The 22,705-nt window shown below is 41.2% G+C and overlaps 1 protein-coding gene across 1 annotated transcript; it reads right to left on the bottom strand.

Annotated features, from left to right (window-relative positions):
* Positions 1 to 2,294: 2,294 nt before the first annotated feature.
* LOC116674486 (condensin-2 complex subunit D3-like) lies at positions 2,295 to 18,777 on the bottom strand. The gene is made up of 14 exons (XM_032506930.1): positions 18,760 to 18,777; positions 17,849 to 17,855; positions 16,737 to 16,843; positions 9,160 to 9,285; positions 7,743 to 7,995; positions 7,429 to 7,467; positions 6,907 to 6,993; positions 6,665 to 6,738; positions 6,357 to 6,491; positions 5,987 to 6,207; positions 4,999 to 5,190; positions 4,790 to 4,887; positions 3,625 to 3,734; positions 2,295 to 2,399 (listed from the first exon to the last, which is right to left on the bottom strand). Exons 1-14 carry the CDS (start codon positions 18,775 to 18,777, stop codon positions 2,295 to 2,297), a joined length of 1,572 nt encoding a protein of 523 aa, XP_032362821.1.
* Between the last annotated feature and the right edge of the window lie 3,928 nt (positions 18,778 to 22,705).

Here is a 22,705-nt window from a genome sequence, read left to right on the forward strand (position 1 = left end):
AATTGTATTTGTTGTGTGTGAAATAAAAACAAAAAAATGTAACCCAATTTCTACCTGGGGAATCAAAGTATTACTGATTGAGATCTGTATGAGACAGCAGAAATGCATTGAAGTTAAGGCTATGAACAAGGTTTCTATAAAAGAGGAGGCAGATATAAACAGAGAAGAACAGGTTACCTAAAGCAATGACTCCGTGAGCTCGGACTCTGGTTGGTAGAGAGTTAGCTTTGAACTGGGACAGAGGCAGTGATGCTGGCAGCTCATCCCCGCACTCTGTCAATGACAACACAAAGAACAAGGTAGCCATGTTACCAACAAAGTACAGAAATCCTAAACAAGTTTTTAGAAATAGCCATAAACAGTGTTTTCCAACAGATTTTACACAGTAAAATGCTTAGTAGCTAATCCTTAGCTGCTTAGCATGCACTTGGTCCCAATTTAAAATAAAAACTAAAGACTGTGTGTGTGGTATAATATAATATATATATATATATATATATATATATAAGATTAAGTTGCGTTTCTGCTTTCTCCCACGGTTTCTCCTGCCAAATACCCCGGATATGGCCGCTGCCATCTTGCACATTTGAAACCCATACATCCGCCGGACATAATTGCAAGTCAATCACAGACGTTTCACCTTTTTTTGTAGCTTCAAATTCATTAATGAAAACCAAATTTTAAAGAACAATTCACACTGAACAACATCAGCTTAATTAGAACTACCCATTTTTTGGAAAAATGTATTTGACATTTACTTTGATTCTTTAGTTTGGCCATTTCCCATCCTCTAACAAGGAGGGGGTGGGGTCTATGACCTGTACTGCAGCCAGCCAACAGAGGGTGATTGAAATGTTTGGCTTCACTTTTGGGGGAGCGGTTAGACGGTCCATCTTTATATACAGTCTATGCTTTTAACACATAACTTGTTTTTTTTAACTGGATTTCCTGTATCATATTTCATTGTCCTCCCACTACCTCAAAAAACACGTCCCCACCAACATCCCTGGGGTTTAAACGCAGGGCAGTTTTTAGTCTGAATCTGGCTTATATAACTCAACCTGGGCCATATCAAGACTTTTAAAGGACTTGCAAACACCTGACAAGATTTACCACAATTGCCTGTAATAGAAGTACACCTGGTAACAACCCTCTCAGCAATTCTCATCTTCTAACCTCCAAACCAGGATAACACTATTGCAGATTCTGTAAATTTAAAAAGCACAGTATCTGTTAGATGTCCATCCTCCCTACTGCCAGTTTGTCAGAATGTGTTGTGAGGACAGATTCCACCAGCAGCACCGTCCTCTTGCCAACCTTGGCAGGACAGTGAAGTGACGCCACACAGAGTGTGGAGGTTTTTTACCTAGAAGAGAGAGCATATTCAGTTAGATGACAAGCACAGCTATCCGCACCTGAGATGGTGCAGCACCCTGAAACAAATAAAAGAGTGATGTGCATATCCACACTCATTTGCAAAGAACTTTTTTTCTTATTGTCAGCCCTCCGTCGAGATCATAGACTGTAAAAATAATGGCCGTACTGTAGCATAAGTGACGTCACCCTTTGGTTTGTGGACCGCCTTTTATTCAACTTATTTAGAGTATTAAATCATAACAATAAGTATCTTAGACATTTTATAGACACTTAATCTATAAATTTACAAAGAACCAACAATTCCAGTAATTAAGCTGTACAAAATATTGTCCGAAGCTTCTGGACGGTGACCATAATGTCAATTTCGGCAACAAAAAAGCTGATGCCTGGTTGCCAAGCAGATAACCAATTAAAAAACTTACCGTTGAGCCTTGTGGTAATCCACAAGGTTCTGTTTGACTAGCTGGGCTCCGGCTAACAAATCCACAAGGAAGCTACGTGAACTAAATAAGCGTACTCTCAAAAGTCTAGCTCAGAAACCCAATAGCTTTCACAGCTGTCAAATTTAAATAAAATTGAATTTTTAAGTGTATCAAATTAAATATAGTTACCTTGTCTAGTTTAGTTGTCTAGTTTCTAGTGAGATATTAAAATCATTTCAACCTAGGAAGGAACATTCAAACGTAATTCTTTCAGTTGGACAGCTCTTAGGTGTACTGGATTGATAAAATGAAAAATGAGAAGAGACTTCTTTGTGTGCTCTCACAGTCGTTTGTTTGCTTTCTTTCAGTTCAGTTTTAAGATGGATTGGCTATTGGCTACCGTGGTGACAGTGCGGTACACGTTGCAAAAACGAGGGCGATGGGCCTTTAAAGCTGACTGTGAACCTGCATGGGAAAGATCTTACCATCAGCTCCTCATTCTGAGCCCAAGTTCTGGGCTCCGTTTTCACTCAGGATGATGCCAGCTAAATAGGCCTCGCAGACCGACACCAGCTCACCACAGTGGTGGTTCAGGAAAGCCTGAAGAAAACAGAATAAATCACATATAACATGTCAGAAACTACAAGAAGGAATTGGTGTATATTTTATTATATTTTGGTTAAATCATGATGGAGGACAGCCACTGCTGGACATCATATTGAGAAAATATGAATATTGGCTGATGAGTTGTGCCTGCTCCAAGCAGGAATTACACAAGTTTATATTCTGCAGAAAATCTAAAACTTTACAAGTATAAAGCAACGTTAAGTTAAAGTTGAAACTCTACACCGCGTCATTATTTAAAACACATCATCATCATCATCAATATCAAATTGACACTGGTCAAGCCCCAGAACATAAATACTTAAAGTGGACATATCTACATTGTTATAATGTCAGATTTTCATGTTAAATGTGGCCAAAACTTAACTTAAAATAATAAAAGGTGAACGTATTTTAGACAAATCCCAGTGAGCCAAAACGTTTGGATTTCCTACTGTTCTGAACACTCAGGTTTCAACAGTTTTTTCTACTCACGACTGTGTTACGCAACACTTAGTCAAACTTCTGCAATGGTCATTGGCTCAAGGCAGGCAGGACTTTTTTGTTTTTGTTTTAGATAATTTGGTGTTAACATGTTGCATGTAGCTGCATACTAACGGAAGTAATATATGGCCTTAGCTGCCAATGTTGTTAAATTCTTCCCAATTCCACATCACATTTTTATTCTGACATTTTGGTTCTATAGTATTTGGTTTAAAAGCCTTTATTGGTGATTTTTTAGATACAAATTTCTGCTTTATACTCCTTTGCAGTGGCTTCAGCTGCTACTAGTGAAACAAAACTGGAGCAGTGCAGAGATTCGGAGATTCAAGGAAACACGCGGGCCAATCAGAGCAGACTGGGCTTTCTCAGGAGGGGTTATTAAAGAAGCAGGGTCATACAGAACGTCTCATACAGAGGGTGAATACCGGTGTAGCAGCCACGGGCAGTATGAGTAACAAAGTGTTTTTTGAAGATTAATGCATGTAAACATGTTCTAGTAGAATCACAAAATACAAGTATGAATAGTTCAAAAGCTGCCACAATTTCATTTATTTCTTTTTATGTAAGGCCCAACTTTAACAGAACTTTTTCCAAACTATGGTCTTTGGTTTACATTTTGCATCTAACATTTTCAATTATGAAACGATGCACAACAAAAGCTTGATTGCAGTGCTCCGTTATTGTATAGCAGCAGTTTTAAAGTGAAAAGATCACCAACCTGAGTCTCTTTGATGTTTTCACTGCGGCCATATTGATAAAGAGTCACTAGAGCAGCACAGATCACCTCCAGAGACAAAGTAAAAGTCTTCAACCAAGACATCAGATCATCTAGAGAGACAGACACTTGTTCATATACAGAAGACCGTAAATTGTGTCAGAAAATGCTTATGTTAAAAAAATCTTTGTGATCCAGCTTAGCTGCTATATTAACTGGCATGTATAAAACTAAGTGAACTTCTTTCAACATTATACTCTGTACACTAGACTTTGTCGCTAGATTTAGCAACTTTTCAAACCCCCAAAGCGACTTTTTTTTCACAAAAGTGACAAATCTGGTGACTTTCTGTAGAAAAGATGGCAGTGTTGTCCTGCGAGCAGCCCCTCCCCTCTCTGCTCTCTCCTCCTGTGCAGCGGCACTGCGCAGGCAGGTAGAAGGTGAGGGGGGACAGGTGCGGTGTAGCTACGAGACAGTAAAACCTACTAAATGTAATGTAAAGTCAACTAAATGTAAAGATAGGTTTTTCATGGGAGTGACAGTGTGTTTGACCCATTCATCCACTGTGATCTCCTGCACAAGGCTCTTTACATTACTAATACCCCTTTCACCCCCAGGCCTCAACCAGGATTGAACAGGGAAGACTGCGTGTTTGAATGGGTTACCCCTCGTTGATTTACTCAGCTTATACCACTTTCCCACCAACGGCTCAACCAGGATATAACCCAGGTTGAGAACTCAGCTTCACAACCCAGGTTGTGAGATGGGTTGAATCAGGGTTGATTTTAATGTGAATTGAGCATGACGTGGGTCACTACCAGGAGGAGCATGACGAATTATGTGATTGGTTGGAAATGACCAGGAAGTGGGGGCAGTCGTCACCAGTCGCCGCACACTTTGAATAAACAACATCAATTTTGTCTCACTGCGCTTTACTGGGTTTTCACCATAGACTGTATGAACTAGGATTTTCACAGGCAGCTTCAACAACAGCAGAGCGAAGCGGTTCAGTTCATTTCCGAATAGCAAAGCTGTGACTACAATGTGAGGGACTGGCTCAGATGTGCTTGAAACTTTCATGGCAATAAAAACTTTGAATTTGAGAGATTATGACAATTCCAGACTCATCCTGTAAATTTTCCCATCATCCCACACTTGATTTACTTACTAACTATTCTGCTCTTGGTATCTTCGTTCAAATGTTTGGCGATGTCTCCCATCACACACAGGATATGACAGCAGGTTGTCACATTTACATCCTTTGAACTAAGAGCAAACGAAAATGATTAAAAATCATCTAGGTAACGCTGAATTCATATCTGAAGATAAAACATGACCTCAATGTAAATGTCAATATGTATTGTGTGTCCCTCTCACCTGACCATGCTGTCCCAGGCATCCAGGATCTTCCCATAGGGCAGTCTGGGGGACGAAGCAACAACCTTGGAGAGCAGCAACCAGGCCCCGGCGGCGTGATCGGCGTCAGTGTGTGAGATCAGGTTAGTGATGAAAGTCTGTGTGAACTTGTTCTCTTTGGACCAGATGGTGAAGGCCCTGCTGAAATACCGGCTGCAGACCAAGGACAAAAAAACAATAGTAGCAAGTAGCAACAGCAGTGGGGGTGTGATCGTTTCCCCAGCAATGACACGATTTGAAGGTCAGTAAAGAAGTGAGTAATGATTGAAATGACTGCTAAACGTTTTGTGCTAATATCAGTTTTCATTGTGGTTTGACTAGTTGAGCAATATAAACGATATGCAATATAAACTATACAAAATTGGCCTACGATAGCATCAACATGCATTACTTGGCAGCTGTGTGTGTGTGTGTGTGTGTACACAAGTGTGCTGAAATGTGCTAGGCTGCAGGTAAGAAACTTTGTTTGAAATATGTTTTTACGGTATTAAAGTACCTGTGCATCTTTGAAAGTGTAGTGCCTTTTAGAATGGTTTACACTAAAGGAAAGAAACCCAATACTTAAGCTTTTTCTTTGTTAAAGTCTCTGCAACTAGTGTACTTGAATTTTATTTATCTGCAACATTATGTAATAGGTTTATCAGAATACTGTAAATGTTCTCAAAACTACGTTTCTTTCTCTTTAAAAAATAATATTACATTTAGCAGTTTGGCTTTCCTTAGGGTTTATGTAACCTGGTCTGAAATGGGTCGTGACATATATTTTTATCGCAAGAGGCTGCAATATATATTGCAATATGGATTTTAAGGCCATATCACCCATCCCTATTTCAATCTAAATACAAAAATCTAAGTATTTAGTATTTCACATTTCTGCTTTTTTCTTCTGCATGACCTGTTCTTATTTTGTATGTAACACAAATGAATGAATGACTGTAGTTTTCCCAACCTGAGGTTCTGGCAGTCATGACAGAGCAGGGCTAGCAGGTCCCAGGTCAGCCTCTGACTGGCATCCAGGTGGCGACTGGCAGAGTACGGTTTGACCTGGCTTAGCAGAACTTGGTCCAGAGCCTCCAGGGCCTTGTCCTGCACAGAGTTTTCAGAGTCTACCACAGCTGGCACCACGCCCTGAAGCCATGCCTTCTGCACCACACTGCACTCTGGTTTAGCCTGGTGGTCAGAGAAAACAACACACATTTTCTTTTTTTAAATGTGTATTGGAAATTCTGTAAGACGTTTTCTTCTCTTGTTACTAGATTGTTGGGAAAAGTAATCAGTGTGCAAAATGTTGTGTCTCAGAGCTGCTGGTTGAGACTTACAGTCAGCAGCTCTCCTATACACTGCAGGGCCTTCTTCTTCACAGAAACAGCTGGGTCTCTGCACCGCTCTGACAGTATAGCCAGGTTCTCCCAGCTCATTAGGATTACGTTGTGTTTCAGGAGACCCACAAGGGCCTGTGGAGGGACGGCAGAGCACAGAGGTTAAAGATCATCTAGGCATCTCTTTGTATACTGCACAGAAAGCTAGGGTGAAACTCATATACTGGTGACATAAGTATCAGTTACTGTACTTATCATTATTCGGATTTGAAACATGAAGTCGTCTGGTAAAACTCAGTTTCCAATACCTGCAATGCTGATTTTCTCACGTTAGTCTTCAAATCTTTTACGCGCTTCAGGAGAAGAGCCAGGTTCTCTTTTGCTGCATCAAAAATATATAATAACACACCTCTTGTCAGACTTTGAGTGTATAAATACCTACACAAGCTTATTAAACAATTCCTGCCCATGTATTTACGAAATGCCATCCAATACTCAACGCATTTAATTAACAATCATTTGAATGGTGGCTGAGGTCGGTTTGTCTCACCGTCACAGTCGGAGACGTCAGTGGTGCTCATCTCCACAGTCCTGAACGGCAGAGTGCGGTAGGTTTTCTGACTGTTCTGGGAACCTCCTGAAACATACAGTCATATCTATAAAACACCTTTCAAACAACATGCACAAGACTGAACCAGCCCAGGGTATCAAACTGTTACAAACATTTATAAAGGCACTTAAATGGGGGCCTGCCTGTGGGTAAAGACCCAGGAGCCGATGATTCACAGCAGAATTCTTTTAAGAGTTTTGCAACTGAAGTGACCAAAGCAAGGTATTGTTTATCTGGGTATCTTATTCCCTCCCCAGTTAAAAGACCTATTTAACGTTAATTTGGATCCAGTATTTAATAAAATCTCTTGTGATGTTAATAGATGGCTGATTCTCAATCCCACTTTAAGGGTACTAGTATTGCGATTTTTTTATGGGACACCTGGCCCTACTCGCTAAACATGCCAGAGAGCGTACTGTACTGTAAAACTGTAAACTCTGTGATAAAGAAACAAGAGTGTACCTTCTGTAATTTCACCTTCCAGTACTGTCTGGGTTCCAGCTAAACAGAGAAAGTAAACAAGTTACTTTAGTGGAAATGTGTCCACAAAAACAGTTTAAGATGCAAACACAGCAGCTCTAAAAATATGCAAACTTCCATTACATTCTCTAATAATTCAAAGAGTTATGTATTTTCAAACGTCAGCTTTACAAAGTGGTCTACTGGTTTCAGATGCAAAATTAGCCAAAATCATCACATCGACACTAGCTTTACAGGAAAAACGTCTATTTTCAAATACAGATGTTTGTACAATTCCATTGTGTGCATTTTCTCACTAGCAGAGAAGAGGTTGTGGACAGCCCGCGTGACGTTGAAAGAAGGCAGCTCCAGACACTGGGCCAGGCAGGCGAGGGCGTGGCCTTGAACAGTGGGCGAGTCGTCCATCCGCCGAGCAAACAGCAGGCTCTGGATCAAGAACTTGTGTGGCAGGAAGCAGGTGAGCTCTGGGTCCAGACACTCTTCCGGCCTCCTCTCTGGCTGCTCCAGCAAAACCATCACCACATCCACGGAAAACAGCCGGCACACCATCTACATAAGGCAGCAAAACAGACTGTACACACACACACAGATACCACTGACAGGATGTAATGACCCCTGACTGAAATGTAGACCTGGGTGCCACCGCCTACCTGAGCAGCACTTGTTCAAGGTAGCCGGCACGCACAAGTAGAGGTAGGCAATGGGCCCAGGTCTGAGATTACAGCTACTGTATGCTTATATTCAATGGGGGGTATTTGCAGCCCTTTTATTGGCATTAACAGTCAAAATGTGTCCGTCTATATGTACTTTAAGGCTGCACTGAGGAAGAAAAGTGGCACTGCCTGTTAATTCTCAGGGGATTTTACCTTTCTGTTTCCCCGCAGTGGCCTCCTGTTTTAATATGTATTTTTCTTGTGGTTTTTTGGCTTACTTATTCAGTAGGCCTATTAGATTGTTGTTTAAAGCAATGATCTAGTCAAAGGAGTTCAGACCTCTACTCTTTATGTGGTTATGGTCCATGTGTGGGGATTGTGATTGCTTGGATGTGTTATAACTGCCCCCTCTATTCAGCTTTGGCTTCTACAGGATTACCTGTGACATCAAACTGTAGCCATAACCCCTCGTTAGCTGGAGAGCATCTGGACAGGATGCACAAATCCACAGTCCCTACAATACTGTTCTGACCAACATCAGAAACAAACTATTAAGTAGCTAGCCGCCTATATCTGAATGTCTGTTCCTATGATGTGATAAATTACAAACAAGGTGAAGTTGACATACAGTATATCCAATACTTATAATGTAGAAAGTAAGGGAACTCTCCAGGTTTTTGTTTTATGTTAAAGGCAACGGTCTGGTCATTACCGGACAACAAAAACCCAGACAAACTGTGCAAATTAGACAAACTGGGCTCATGTACATCTATCATATTGAAACCAAAAATATTGTGCGCCCTTGGCGGTGCTTTTTGATATTGATATATATATACGTTGAGATATATATGTGCAGTGTATCTTAAAACAGTTGGGTTTAAAATCAGTGTTGTATATCATTGTCATGTTTGCATTATAGATTAAGGAAGAGGTCCTAATCAACTAGAGCATGTACAAAAACCTGCGGTAACCATATATAAGGGTGTGAAGTGTGAACCATGACAAAAATAGAAAATACAGACTACATCAACATGTAGCGGTGACAATTGGGACTAGTTACCTTTGAGTGTCTGGAGTAGTTAAACAGCCACTTGATGAAGCAGGCATGGTCTGTACTTGCCATCTGAGACGTCAGCATACCCACAGCCTGGGCTCCATGGCTTCGAAACTCACTCTTCTCCACCATCTAAACATCCACAGCAGAAACACTATAAGCTATACGGATGCATCAGCATAGTGGAAAACAGGAAACCATCTGTACTGTCATGTACGAAATTATTGGCACCCCTGGAACTTTTCAAGAAAATGCACCATTTCTTCCAGAAAAGTGTTGTAATGACAAATGTTTTGGTACACACATGTTACCTTTAAGTGCATTGGAACAGCACAAAAAAGCAGAAGAAAAAGGGCAAATTTGACATCATTTGACACAAAACTCATAAAATGGACTGGACAAAATCATTGGCACCCTATTAAAACTGTGGGTAAATAATTTCATTTCAAGCACGTGATGTTCATTTAAACTCACCTGTGGCAAGTAACAGGTGCTGGAAATATTGAAATCAAAACTGAAGCCAATTAGAGTGTATAAAAGCTGGCTCAACCTTTGTGTTGTGTGCCTGTGTGTGCCACACCAAGCATGGAGAAGAGAAAGAAGAGCCAAGAATTGTTGACAAATATCAACAATCTCAAGGTTACAAGTCAATCTCCAGAGATCTTAAAGTTCCTTTGTCCACTGTGCGCAATATAATCAAGACGTTTACAACCCATGGAACTGTGACAAATCTCCCTGGACGAGGACAGAAGAGAAAAATTGATGAAAGAATGCAACGCAGGATAGTTTGAATGGTGGATAAACAACCTCAGTCAACTTCCACGCAAATTCAGGCTGTCCTGCAGACTCAGGGTGCATCAGTGTCAGCTCGAACCATACATCATCATCTGAATGAGAAGAAGCGCTATAGTAGGAGACCGAGGAGAACCCCACTTCTGACACAGAGGCATAAAAAAGCCAGACTGCAGTTTGCAAAAATACCTGAGTAAGCCTCAATCCTTCTGGGAGAACGTTTTGTGGACAGATGAGACTAAGGTAGAGCTTTTTGGCAAAGCAGGACATTCTACTGGTTAAAGAAAACAGGAAGAAAAGAAAAAGAAAAAGAGGCCTACAAAGAAAAGAACACAGTACCTACAGTCAAACATGGTGGAGGTTCAAGGATGTTTTTGGGTTGTTTTGCGGCTTCTGGCACTGGGTGCATTGACTGTGTGCAAGGAATCACAAAATCTGGAGATTATCAAAAGATTTTGGCCCAGAGGGGGCGCTAGCGAGCAAGCTATGGAGTAGACGCATCCGACCAGGCTCCACAGAACTTTTACTTTAAATTCTGCACAAAAGGCACCTTTCGACGAATCTTACCTCTTTATCCGACTATTTTACGTTGTATCATACTCCTGCACGTCATCCTACGGAAAAGCAATGGCTGGCAAGTCTACTAAATCCCGCAACGCGACTGCTCTGTCCACGAGGCCCAGCGGTCCCGGCTCATCCCCGGACCATGCTGATAAACCTAGCCCAGCTGACGTGACGCTAACCACTCAAGCTTTCAGGCAAGATCTGCTCACATCGCTTCGTGACGATATTGGTCATATAATCAAGTCGGAGATTAGAAGCGTGCTGGAAAAGGAAATGGAGGGATTCAGAGGCGACATCAATGTTGTACGGGCTGAGTTGCGATCTTATCAAAACTCGATTACTACAGAGCTAGCCACGTTGAAAAGCACCACTGGCGAGATGGAGAGATGTCTGTCTTCGTGTACGGATGATATTGTTACACTGCAGCGTGAAGTGGAGCGTCTCAAGGCTCAGTCGGAATCATTGCAGGACAAATGTGAGGATTTAGAGTCGCGTTCAAGGAGGAATAATATCAGGATCGTGGGGAGTACCGGAGAGCTGTGACAGCTCCGCAGGCGCCATCTCAGCCCTACTCCAGAGGGCGCTCGGCCTAGCGGAGGCGCCGGTGTTGGATAGATGTCACCGCTCGCTGGTGCCCAAGCAAGGCGTCCGACCACGCGTAATAGTGGCTCGTGTGCACTACTTCCAGGACTGTGCCAACATCCTTCGCCATGCCAGGGAGAAACAACAGATCAAGCTGGACGGGATGACGCTTTCGGTCTACCCAGACTACACGGCGCGAGTGGCCAAAGCTCGAGCAGGATACAACGGGGTGAGGCAGCAACTTCGGGGTCTGGAGGGGGTCCGTTTTGGGATCCTCTACCCGGCCCGCCTACGCATTACACACAACAACCAGGAGCAGATCTTCACGACGCCAGGAGAAGCCCAGACGTACGTCAACAAAAACTTTCCTGCACGTGAGACTGCGTAACTTGAGAAATTGCTGATTTCCCGTTTAATTGTTTGTTAAGCCGTATATCCGAGCAATTAGTATCCCAAATCAGCTCGCAGGTCTTCTCTGAGATTATGCTTACATCTCCCCTTCGTCAGAAAGATTTCCTGGGCTCCCTTGTTCTTAGCTTACTGCTGCATTGGCTGTCATGGTAAATTTATGCATCTCGCTTTTCTGAAGTGTTACTTTTGTGCCCTAATTGTTTCATGAGTCATGTTCTGTGGATCTGGGTGTATAGTTAGGTGTTACCCTATTGTATCCATGTTAGGGTTTAGCCTTATGGTAGATAAGGTTAGTGCGGCCTGGAAGTTCTGTACAGGTCAGCATGGGGAACCAAGGTCTTTTTGCTTTTGTTTATGTTTTTTGTGCTGTGGGAAACAATTTAGGCTTGTTTGGTTTACACTACATCTAGAGAATGGCTAATACCACAACCTTGGGTTCAATCAGATTCATGAGCTGGAATATTAGAGGGATACAACATCCTATCAAACGCAGCAGGGTTTTTACTCACTTAAAATCACTGGGTTCAGATATTATGTTTCTTCAGGAGACCCACCTCCGGGATACGGAGCACAATAAACTTAAAAAAGGCTGGATCGACCAGATTTTCCACTCCAATTACGGTGATAGGTCGAGGGGGGCGGCGATACTAATAAGGAAAGGTGTTCCATTTGTGTCAGGCAGTGTAATACCAGATAATAAGGGCGGTTTATCATTGTGACAGGGAAGCTATTTGGCAACCTAGTTGCATTGGTCAATCTCTATGGTCCCAACTGGGACAACCCTCAGTTCTTTTCTAGCCTTGTTGGTAAACTTCCTGATCTGAATTCGCATTTGCTAATATTAGGGGGAGACTTCAACTGTACTCTACAGCCAACGCTAGACAAGTCTAGCACCGGCCAAAGTAAATCTGTTTCTAAATCAAGTGCGCTATTGTTGTCGATTATGCAATCCTACAAGTTATTTGATCCCTGGAGACACTCCAATCCCACTACCAGACAGTTTTCTTTTTTCTCACCAGTTCATCTTTCATACTCGAGAATTGATTTTTATTTGATTGACCATAGGACCATCTCCTTGGTAACTAACTGCCAGTACCACGCCATAGTGATCTCCGACCACAGCCCTGTCCAGTTAGACATGGCATTCCCAAACAATCCCACGCTTCAGCGCTCATGGCAACTTGACACACTTTTGCTAGCAAATAGGTCGTTTCATAAACTAATTTCGGACCAAATTGACCTTTACCTTGAGATCAACAGCACCCCTGGAATGTCATACACCACTATATGGGAGTCACTCAAAGCCTATCTTAGAGGACAGATTATTTCATATGCGGCTCACAAGAAGAAAGAACGAACCAAACGTCTTATAGAATTAACCCAACAGATATCGAACATTGACAACAGTTTAGCTCAGGATTTTACTCCTGACCTCTATAAAGAGCGGCTATTGCTGCAAACAGAATATAATAACCTTTCCATAAAACAGACAGAACGGTTACTACATAAAACGAAACAATCATACTATGAGCACGGCGAAAAGGCAGGAAAATTACTGTGTCATCAACTTAGACAGGCATCAGCACGTAGGGCAATTCCTGAAATTAGTCTTTCGTCCAACTCCACGTCCACACATCCCCAGGTCATAAATGACCAATTTAAGGCATACTATGAGGACCTTTACACATCGCAAACCTCCGTGGGCGCAGCCGAAATACAGACCTTTCTAAATGGCCTGGAATTACCAAAAATTAGTACAGAAGACCGAGCTTTCCTTGATGCCCCCATAACAAATGCTGAAATATCACAGGCAATAAGCTCTATGCAGAATGGGAAAGCACCCGGACCTGACGGGTTTCCTGTCGAGTTTTATAAGTCATTCTCACACAAATTGGTAGCTATTTTGAACTCCCTGTTCAAGGAAATTATCTCGATAGGGACACTGCCTACAACCATGACGCAGGCTACAATTTCTGTCATATTGAAAAAGGACAAAGATCCCTTGAGTTGCGGTTCGTACCGCCCTATTAGCCTCTTGTGCTGTGACTACAAAATCCTTACTAAGGTGCTAGCACGCCGTTTGGAAGTGGTGATACCTAATATCATCGATCCTGATCAAACAGGCTTTATCCCAGGGAGGCAGTCATTTTATAACATGCGGCGGCTGCTTAATATACTTTATTCTACTCATTCGGTTCATCAACCAGAGGCTGTGCTCTCCCTTGATGCTGAGAAGGCCTTTGACCGTATCGAGTGGAACTATCTGTTTACGGTATTGGATGGGTTCGGGTTTGGCACTTTGTTCACTTCTTGGATTAAGCTATTGTATACTTCGCCAACAGCGTCAGTATGCACTAATTTGATTAGGTCCAACCCGTTCAGGTTGCAAAGAGGAACTCGTCAGGGGTGCTGCCTCTCGCCATTTCTATTTGACATAGCCATTGAACCTCTTGCCATAGCACTGAGAAGGCGACAGGATATCCCTGGTATCGTTAGGAACGAGTCGATGCATAAAGTTTCGCTGTACGCGGACGACCTCTTACTCTACATATCCAACCCAACAGAATCGATCCCCAAGCTTATAGACCTGCTACAATTATTTGGAAAGCTATCGGGCTACAGACTAAACCTCTCCAAAAGTTCTCTTTTCCCTATCAACCAACTGGCGATTTCCGCAAATTACAGTAATCTTCTCTTTAAATTGGAGCCCCAGTCCTTCACCTATCTGGGTATCAGGGTCACACGACATTACAAGGACCTATACGATTGCAATTTCAAATTGTTACTAGAGCGCACAAGTCAGGATTTCCAAATCTGGTCGGCACTCCCTCTTACACTGGCTGGCCGAGTAAATACGGTTAAGATGACAATCTTGCCTCGATTCTTATATCTATTTCAGATGATCCCTATCATATTGACCAAGTCCTGGTTCAAAAAGCTGAATAGTAACATCACCTCCTTTATTTGGGGAAACTCCACCCCTCGCATTAAAAGAGCTTACCTGGAGATGCCAAAGGAAGTAGGTGGGCTGGGTCTGCCCAATTTTTTGTTTTATTATTGGTCAGCTAACATCTCCAAACTGAATTATTGGATTTCTACATACAGAAACAAAGAAGGGGCAACATGGGCCTCTATGGAACTTAACTCCAATTACCCACTCTCACCCATATCCATTCTGAGTGGTCCCCTGCCCGTCAGCGCTGGTCTTCATGGTTGGAACTCAGTTGTCAAGAACACGCTCAAAATTTGGTTCCAATTTAGGAAACATTTCCATTTAAGTCGGGCAATTTCTTTTCTCCCACTAGCAAATAATCACTTGTTTCCTCCATCCCAGATTGACACTGCCTTCCAAGTATGGCATAAGAACGGTTTGGTGTTTTTTGGTGACCTCTTTCTTGAGGGCTCATTTGCTCCATTTGACAAACTTCAAAAAGACCACAACCTCCCCAAAAATCATTTTTTCAGATACTTACAGATACGCAGCGTTGCTAGGAAACACTTTCCATTTCCCTCCTTGCCATCGAGTAGTGCAATTGATACCATATTGCCCCTGGACCCCATAATGAAAAGAAGGGTATCTAAAATCTATAACACAGTTCTGTTCATTGACCCCCCCCAGTGGGATAATGCAAGGCCGGCATGGGAAGAGGACTTGGGCTTTACATTGTCCGATGAGACATGGCGAAGTAGTTTAAAACGCATACACACCACCTCTTTATGCATAAGACATGGCCTTATTCAGTTTAAAATTGTACATCGACTGCATTATTCACCTGAGAAACTTGCTAAAATATATCCTGGCACCAATCCTGTGTGCCCGAGGTGTGGTCACAGTCCAGCCAAATTGGGTCACATGTTCTGGTCTTGTAATTCACTTAACAACTTCTGGGCGAGGGTCTTTGAAGCGGTCTCCTTCATTTGTGACAGAACGGTGGATCCTGATCCAACAGTTGCTATTTTCGGGACATTCCCATCTGTAGTACAACTTACGGCCCTCCAAGCAAACGCAGTAGCGTTTATTACACTTCTAGCCCGGAGACAAATTCTTTTTAACTGGAAGTCTGTGAAACCTCCCTCGTTTAGAAACTGGGTCAAAGAGGTACTCTCAGCGATGTCATTAGAGAAGCTGAGATATAATCGGATTAATTCACGTGATAGATACGCTAAAACCTGGGCCCCCTTTATAGATTTTGTTGAAAATGTATCCCTCGATTGATATAATTCTCCTTTGTCCACCAATTGTGTAAGAATATATATGGTATGATGCTGTGCAATGTTCCCAGTCTGAGTAGTGCGGAGTTAGGTCCAGAAACTGTGTGTAGCTATAATCTGTGTACCCACCTTTTTTTTTTTTTTTTTTTTTTTTTTTTTCTTCATTTATTATTATTATTTTGTATGCTTGAGCCTTGGTATTGGGGTTGGGACGGGTTGGTAATATGTTGTACTTTTTGTCTTTCCTTCCATGAAAATTGAAAACTTATAAATAAAGTTCACAAAAAAAAAAAAAAAAAAAAATTTTGGCCCATAATGCAGGGCCTAGTGTCAGAAAGCTGGGTCTGCGTCAGAGGTCATGGTGTTTCAGCAGGACAATGACCCAAACATACCTCAAAAAGCACCCAAAAATGGTTGGAGACAAAGCGCTGGAGAATTCTGAGTGGCCATCAATTAGTCCGATCTAAATCCCATAGAACATCTATGGAGAGATCTCAGAATTGCTGTTGCGAGAAGGCACCCTTCAAATCTGAGAGACCTGGAGCAGTTTTCAGAAGAAGAGTGGTCAAAAACTCCAGTTGAGAGGTGTAGGAAGCTTGTTGATGGTTATAGGAAGAGATTGGTTTCAGTTATTTTCTCCAACGGGTGTGTAACCAAATATTAAGTTGAGGGTGCCAACAATTTTGTCCAACCTAATTTTTGAGTTTTGTGTAAAATGATGTCAAATTTGCCTTTTTTCTTCTGCTTTTTTGTGCTGTTCCAATGCACTAATAGGTAATAAACATGTGTATACCAAAACATTTGTCATTGCAACACTTTTCTGGAAAGGTTCCAGGGGTGCCAATGATTTCGTCCATGACTGTACATAGCACACATCAAACTGTGACCTGCAAAGACTTCTGTAAATAGCCATGGATGGGACTGCTATCGTAGCTTTAAGAGATAAGCAGTTTGACACAGACTCTCGGAACTTTACACAAACAGGAAGTGCATCACTGCTGAGTGTTTGCAGGAGGATTTACCTGGAAGCAGATATGCTGCAGGAGGATATGCAGGAAAGGCAGCGCCAGGTCTTTCAGCTCATCTACAAGATGACTGTAATCACAAACACATAAATCACGTCCAAAGTCTTATATTGCTTGTAACATTGTCTACAGTTAAATGGCTAGAAACATATCCAAATACATAACAAACATGAGATCCTGATGTGAAGGGATCCTTCCATCAACAGAAATAAAGGAATTATTAGGAGATGGAGTTGCTAATGTCACCATTTGTACGTTATTCTTCTGACAATTGCATTGTAAGACACAATTGTGGGTACCATAAAGAAATGATGTTGAAAAAATACAACAATTCTACATTTCTAGAGATTAGTACCATCTAAGACTTGTATGTGGTAGCTATATTGATAAAAACAACTGATGGTAATCAGCATTCTACAGCCATGCAACAAACTTCCTGTGATGAACAAGTGCATTTACATTATTGTAATAAACAAAACCTCAATTTGCTCATTGACATTGTTTCAAATTAATATTGTAAGCCAGTTCTCATCTAGTGCCACATTGTTTTGCCCTTTTCCTTGAAGTCCTGTGACTTTAGTTGCTACAGGGGGTTGTAACCCCTTTGTAAATTATAGACTGTGGTTTAGACCTTCTCTATCTGTAAAGTGGCTTGAGATACTGTACCTCGTTATGATTTGATACTATAAAACAAATTGAATTCAATTCAATTTTCAACATCTTCACTTGGTTCCAATTTCAGCAACATTGCTATGCACCACCTTAAAATATTCACAGCTAAGTCTAGTGATCAAAACAGATGTTCACCAAATAAAATGGATGGCCTGGTCCCGGGTGGAAAGGATGGCTTGGCTGGGTACGAGGGAGGGCTTCCCCTGTTAGCCTTTATTCATCATCAGGATCACTTAGAGAAGCTGGTAGAAAACCCTTCGCAGAGACTGGACAACAGAAACACCGGATTAGAAATACCCCTGTTTTGGCAGGCATTAACACTAATAATATCTTTCTTCTGAACCTGTCTTATGAGATCCTTTTGAATACTTTTATCAAAGGAAAGCAGCTTGCTAAAGATCTGCATACTAACATACATCATACATCATACTTCAGACTGAGCTTCTGAAGTGAGACATGAGAGGAGAGGTCAGACGTGAGAGGATGGGAAGGATGTTGGATGACACAAAGAGAAAGAAGAAATAATGAATGATTTCTTTGTGGAAATTGGGCTTTGCAGCAGTAAATACTCATAAGATACAGGACATATAAAACAAAAAATCTTGTTACATCCTAGACCATTTCAAGTAGAGGGGCCAGTCTGGGGCCACATGCGACTTTAGGGTTAGAAATGTATGTATGTATACACATGAAAATATATATATATATATATATATATCCACAATTAGGAGGCTAAAGAATTGAGGCTTGTATAGCAATGGAGACAACCTTTAAAATGCTTATATTTTGCACATTTTCAGGTTCATAATTGTATTTAGAGGTTATATCAGAATATGTTGACATGGTTTAATTTTCAAAAAACATCATATTTTTTTGTTGTACTACTGACAGTACCTAGGTAAGGACTACTAGCCAGTCAGAAGCACAGTATGAGGGCCCTGACAGTACCTAGGTAAGGACTACTAGCCAGTCAGGAGCAGAGTATGAGGGCCCTGACAGTACCTAGGTAAGGACTACTAGCCAGTCAAGAGCAGAGTATGAGGGCCCTGACAGTACTAGGTAAGGACTACTCCCAGTCAGGAGCAGAGTATGAAGGCGTGCCATGCTAGCAGGCAGGCGAGCATTATAACCTTTGTCTCTGAAGTAAAGGCTGGACTACAGTAGAGCTGTTTGGATGGTGAGCCCCCTTGGGGGGGGGGGGACTTTTGGCTTTTTCACTCTGTAAACCTATAACATGCACAAAAAAGATATATACACAATAAAGGAAAGGAGAAAAGCCAAAAAGCATAATATGAGCACTTTAAAATTAAAGGAGCAGTTACCCCCCTTCCTCCCTCCTATGGTTTACCTGCAGCTCGTCCTCCATGTTGTTCCTTTCTATCAGGATGCGGTTCTTGTCCCGGCTCAGCTCATCCACTGCGAGCGTAGTTCTATCAGCTCCTGCTGGTAGAGGTGAGCCACGCGGGACGGCTTGCCCTGCTTCTGCCGCAGCGCCACCAGCTCCACCTCCAGCACCTTGTTCTGCTGCTCCAGGTGGCGCACTTTATCAATGAAGACGGCGAAGCGGTCGTTCAGGCCTTACGCAACGGGACAGACACGTATTAATCATCACCCATCCTCCATAGAGGTGGAATGAGACAGGCAGGAAACCACTGGATTCACTTCACCTTTAACCCTTGTGTTGTTTACCCGTCAAAATCAACACTTTGTTGATGCTTTAATCGTTTTAAGTTTTTCTTACTTTTTTGTCCTTTTTTTTCCACACTTTGACGTGTTTTTCAGTATTTGTCTTTTTTTTGATGTTTTCACCTAATACTAACTTATTAACTTTAGTTTTACAGTTTTTTTTTGAATTTATGGTCAATAAACCTCATTTATAGGAATTTATACCTAATGATTGAGTTAGAAAAGCGAGAAATAAGAATTTTTGAGACTAAAATTAAAGGAATGGATGTTGATGGATAATCACAGACTGGAATATGTCAACTTTTACTCAATACTATTTCAAAACCACTTCAATTTGTTTTTCAAATGCTATAAAACTGAATAAAACACCTCAAAATTAATGAAAGTAGAGATTTGTACTTGCCAAAGACCGTTGTGGAATCATCATGTATTTTGGGAATTAAAAAAATAACTGTACAACTAAAGTAAAGGAGTTAGTGTTACGTAGTAGTGTTGAAACCGTTAAAAAAAAGTGACATTCAAAAAAAGTGTTGAAAAAGGGGCAAAAACGTGATAAAAAGTTTTTAAAAAATTGATAAAAAGCATCAACAAATGTGCTGATTTTCAATTTTTTACAGGAAGAACACACAGGGTTAAACTGGCACACAGAGAACAAAACCTCTTCTCAACACATTTTCTGCAATCCAAAATGCAAAATCCAATTTTTTAATGCACTGACCACGGTTCTCTGCATAAGACAAAAACAATCTGACATAAAGTCCCATGTTTGCCATTTCAAAACGCTGCCATTCAAAATGACACTACATGAGCTGATTGGCCAGTGTACTGTATGTGCCACCTGGCCAAACACCTCAATGGTTAACTGTTACCTCTTAAATTAGGAAGGAAGCACTATGAAAAGTTCAAAATAATAAATGTTTTAATAGCATGTGTGTGTATCTGCAAATATATCTGTGCATGTGAACAAGCTGAAGAATTTTCTAGAATTGTTTTTACAAACTATTTTAGTATTATAGCAAAGCATACTGAAGATGAGAGTGTGTGTAGTTGGTGGAACTCTGGTAATGTTAATGAAGTGTCTGCTATTTGATATTTGATTTAATAATAAATATATTAGTAGTTTGGGTTGCAGTGCTCATTTTGCAGGATATATGAGGTATTTTGCAGTTTGTGTGTGTGGTTTTGTGAATTATTGAAGTATTTTGATAAAACGAGCCTATGTTTGCAAAATTATGTTTTAGCAATTGGCAAAAAAAAAACTGCAATATAGCACTAAAACGTGTCTGGAGGATATGATCTTTGAGTGGTAGAAGGGCCAGCCACCTTTTGCAAGATTTGTAAAACAATTGTTGCTTACATCATAGTAAAAAACAATTACAATGACATTAGTTCAGGCTTCATAAAAGTCTGAATGAGTTATTTTCATCTAAACTGATTTAGTCCAAGGACACCTGAACGAGTGTGAAGTGAATCAGTCAGAAATGTGCACCGGATTATCTGGAGGAGTGTTATAAAAGTTAATTTTTTTAGGAAATTAGTTTCAGCCCGTCACACATACCTGCAGCTGCTCCTTCTCGTTAGTTTCTAATAACTTGAATTCATTGTTGACCACGGAGGTCTGGGTCAAGTCAAGGGAGTCACTGGGTACCGGAGAGTAAGAGGTGGAGCGGCCGATCCGTCTGTACAGGCTCAGGGAGGACCCGCAGTTGCGGGAGCCAGCCATGGCCCGGAGCCCCGGGGAGCCCGGTGAGAGGCGCTGCCCATGCGGGAGGAGGCCACGGGGAACTTGGAGAATCCCCGAAAATCTTCCGTAGGACGACGAGGTGTAACGGTCTCCGTGACTCATCTTTGCTGAAGTCAGAAATAAAACTAGGAGCTTAAAGAGCTTTGCAGGAGTTTATAGACTGACGGCTGCAGGTGGAGCGAACCATGCGTAACGTTACGCACGACGGTACACGACTGTGTCACATTTGTGCAGTTGAGAAAAATGTTGAATGGTATGGTAAGTCAAAGTGATGAAAGCAACACTCAAGTAGGCCAAAATATTTGTAAACACCCTGCAGGCCTAGTTATTTGTGTTAAAGATGCCATTCATTCCTAGAGCATATGCGTGCGTAAAGCGATGGAACCGTCCAACGAGGACATCCCCACAAACATGGAACTCCCAATTAGTACTGCACTGTGAGCTGTGAGTCTGTTAGACATGGAGACATGATCATATATGTCTTTGTTGCTTTAGTTGATTCTTTGTTGAATAAGACAGCTGAAATGACAATTATGATGGAAACCTGAGTCAAAATCCCAGACTTTCATATGCATGCTTCTTGAAAGCAAAACAGGCTATAATGGGATATGGACTGGCTATACTCTATGGATTTTAAGTAAGTACATGCACAACTATCTGTGTTTATACACTAATTTTTGTAGGTGAGACATGGAAAAGCAGTTTTAGAAAAGATGAAAATATATTTGTGCCACCAGGAATACAGGTTGGAGTGGTTTAGTGATTTGAGTTATTTGTATGTGCAGTGGTCTAACCCACGTAAACACCAAGTGAAACGACATTTTCCACACTAGAAACATAATAACTGTAAAATCATACTGTTTTAGCTATAAAATGGAAGAATCATCATGCATGATATTTCAATAACCGCTTCATACGCGCTTCACGATGACGGACATTTACGCAACAATCTATGTCTAAAATAACACCTAATCTAAAATAACACCTTTTGGGAAACCATCCATGATATATAGTGAAATATAAAGTTGTGGGAAGTTATATGGCTTAAACTGTATGTTACATACTTCCGTCCCCCATGCTGTTTCATTCGTCCCGTCCAGGAGGGACAGATGAACCATTACGCACGGCCCACCTTTGCTGTATAACTCCTGAACGGTTTGTTCAAATCCGAAAAGCAACTGGGTTGACAGATGACAGGTGTAGGTTGCTAGTGACACAAATCAGCTTTCAATGTGATACGACAGCTTTGTAAATTATGTTTAATAAAAAGTGTTTCAAGGTTTCTAACATGCAACATGGGAAATTATCCCCAGCCATGGAGCAGGTGAGTATGGAGTAAATGTAAATCATTGGCTACAGTGTTGCATGTAGTCAAAGTCAAGATCATGTTTATTGTTTACAATCATCTATATCAACATTTTATGTCGATGCCCTTCTATATATTATTATTATTATTATTATTATTATTATTTATTTTTATTGTGATAAATGCACATCTTAAATAATAGGTAGTGGCTGAGTGCAATGGTGAGTGGAGTTAGAGAAAATGATGGCCCAACTGATGCATACTTGTGTGTACTGCTCATATTTTTCCTTTCCATATTTGTAAAGTGGTCTTTCTGCCATATTTTAGGAATCATCAGAAATTATTACATTTATACTGTATATTCAATCATAAAAAAACTGGTGTCCCATAGCAAACAATAGAATGAAAGATAGAATGGAATAGAATCAATAACCATAGGGACTAAAAAAAAAAAAAATACATGTTTGTTGTCATACAACCCACTGAATACTAGACCCAACTTGAGTTCTGACACACATTCACTTCACTAAACAGCATGTTTGTATCAGAGACAGTCTG

This window comes from Etheostoma spectabile, unplaced genomic scaffold (genome assembly GCF_008692095.1).
Source record: "Etheostoma spectabile isolate EspeVRDwgs_2016 unplaced genomic scaffold, UIUC_Espe_1.0 scaffold00000357, whole genome shotgun sequence".
Classification (NCBI taxonomy): Eukaryota; Metazoa; Chordata; class Actinopteri; order Perciformes; family Percidae; genus Etheostoma; species Etheostoma spectabile.

What these genes read in the sequence shown, in the direction of transcription:
- LOC116674486 (XM_032506930.1), bottom strand. An exon ending in TGACGTCTCCGACTGTGACG is followed by an intron (nt 6,739 to 6,906) that starts GTGAGACAAACC and finishes TTTTTGATGCAG; the next exon opens with CAAAAGAGAACCTGGCTCTT. An exon ending in CATGACTGCCAGAACCTCAG is followed by an intron (nt 5,191 to 5,986) that starts GTTGGGAAAACT and finishes CTTGGTCTGCAG; the next exon opens with CCGGTATTTCAGCAGGGCCT.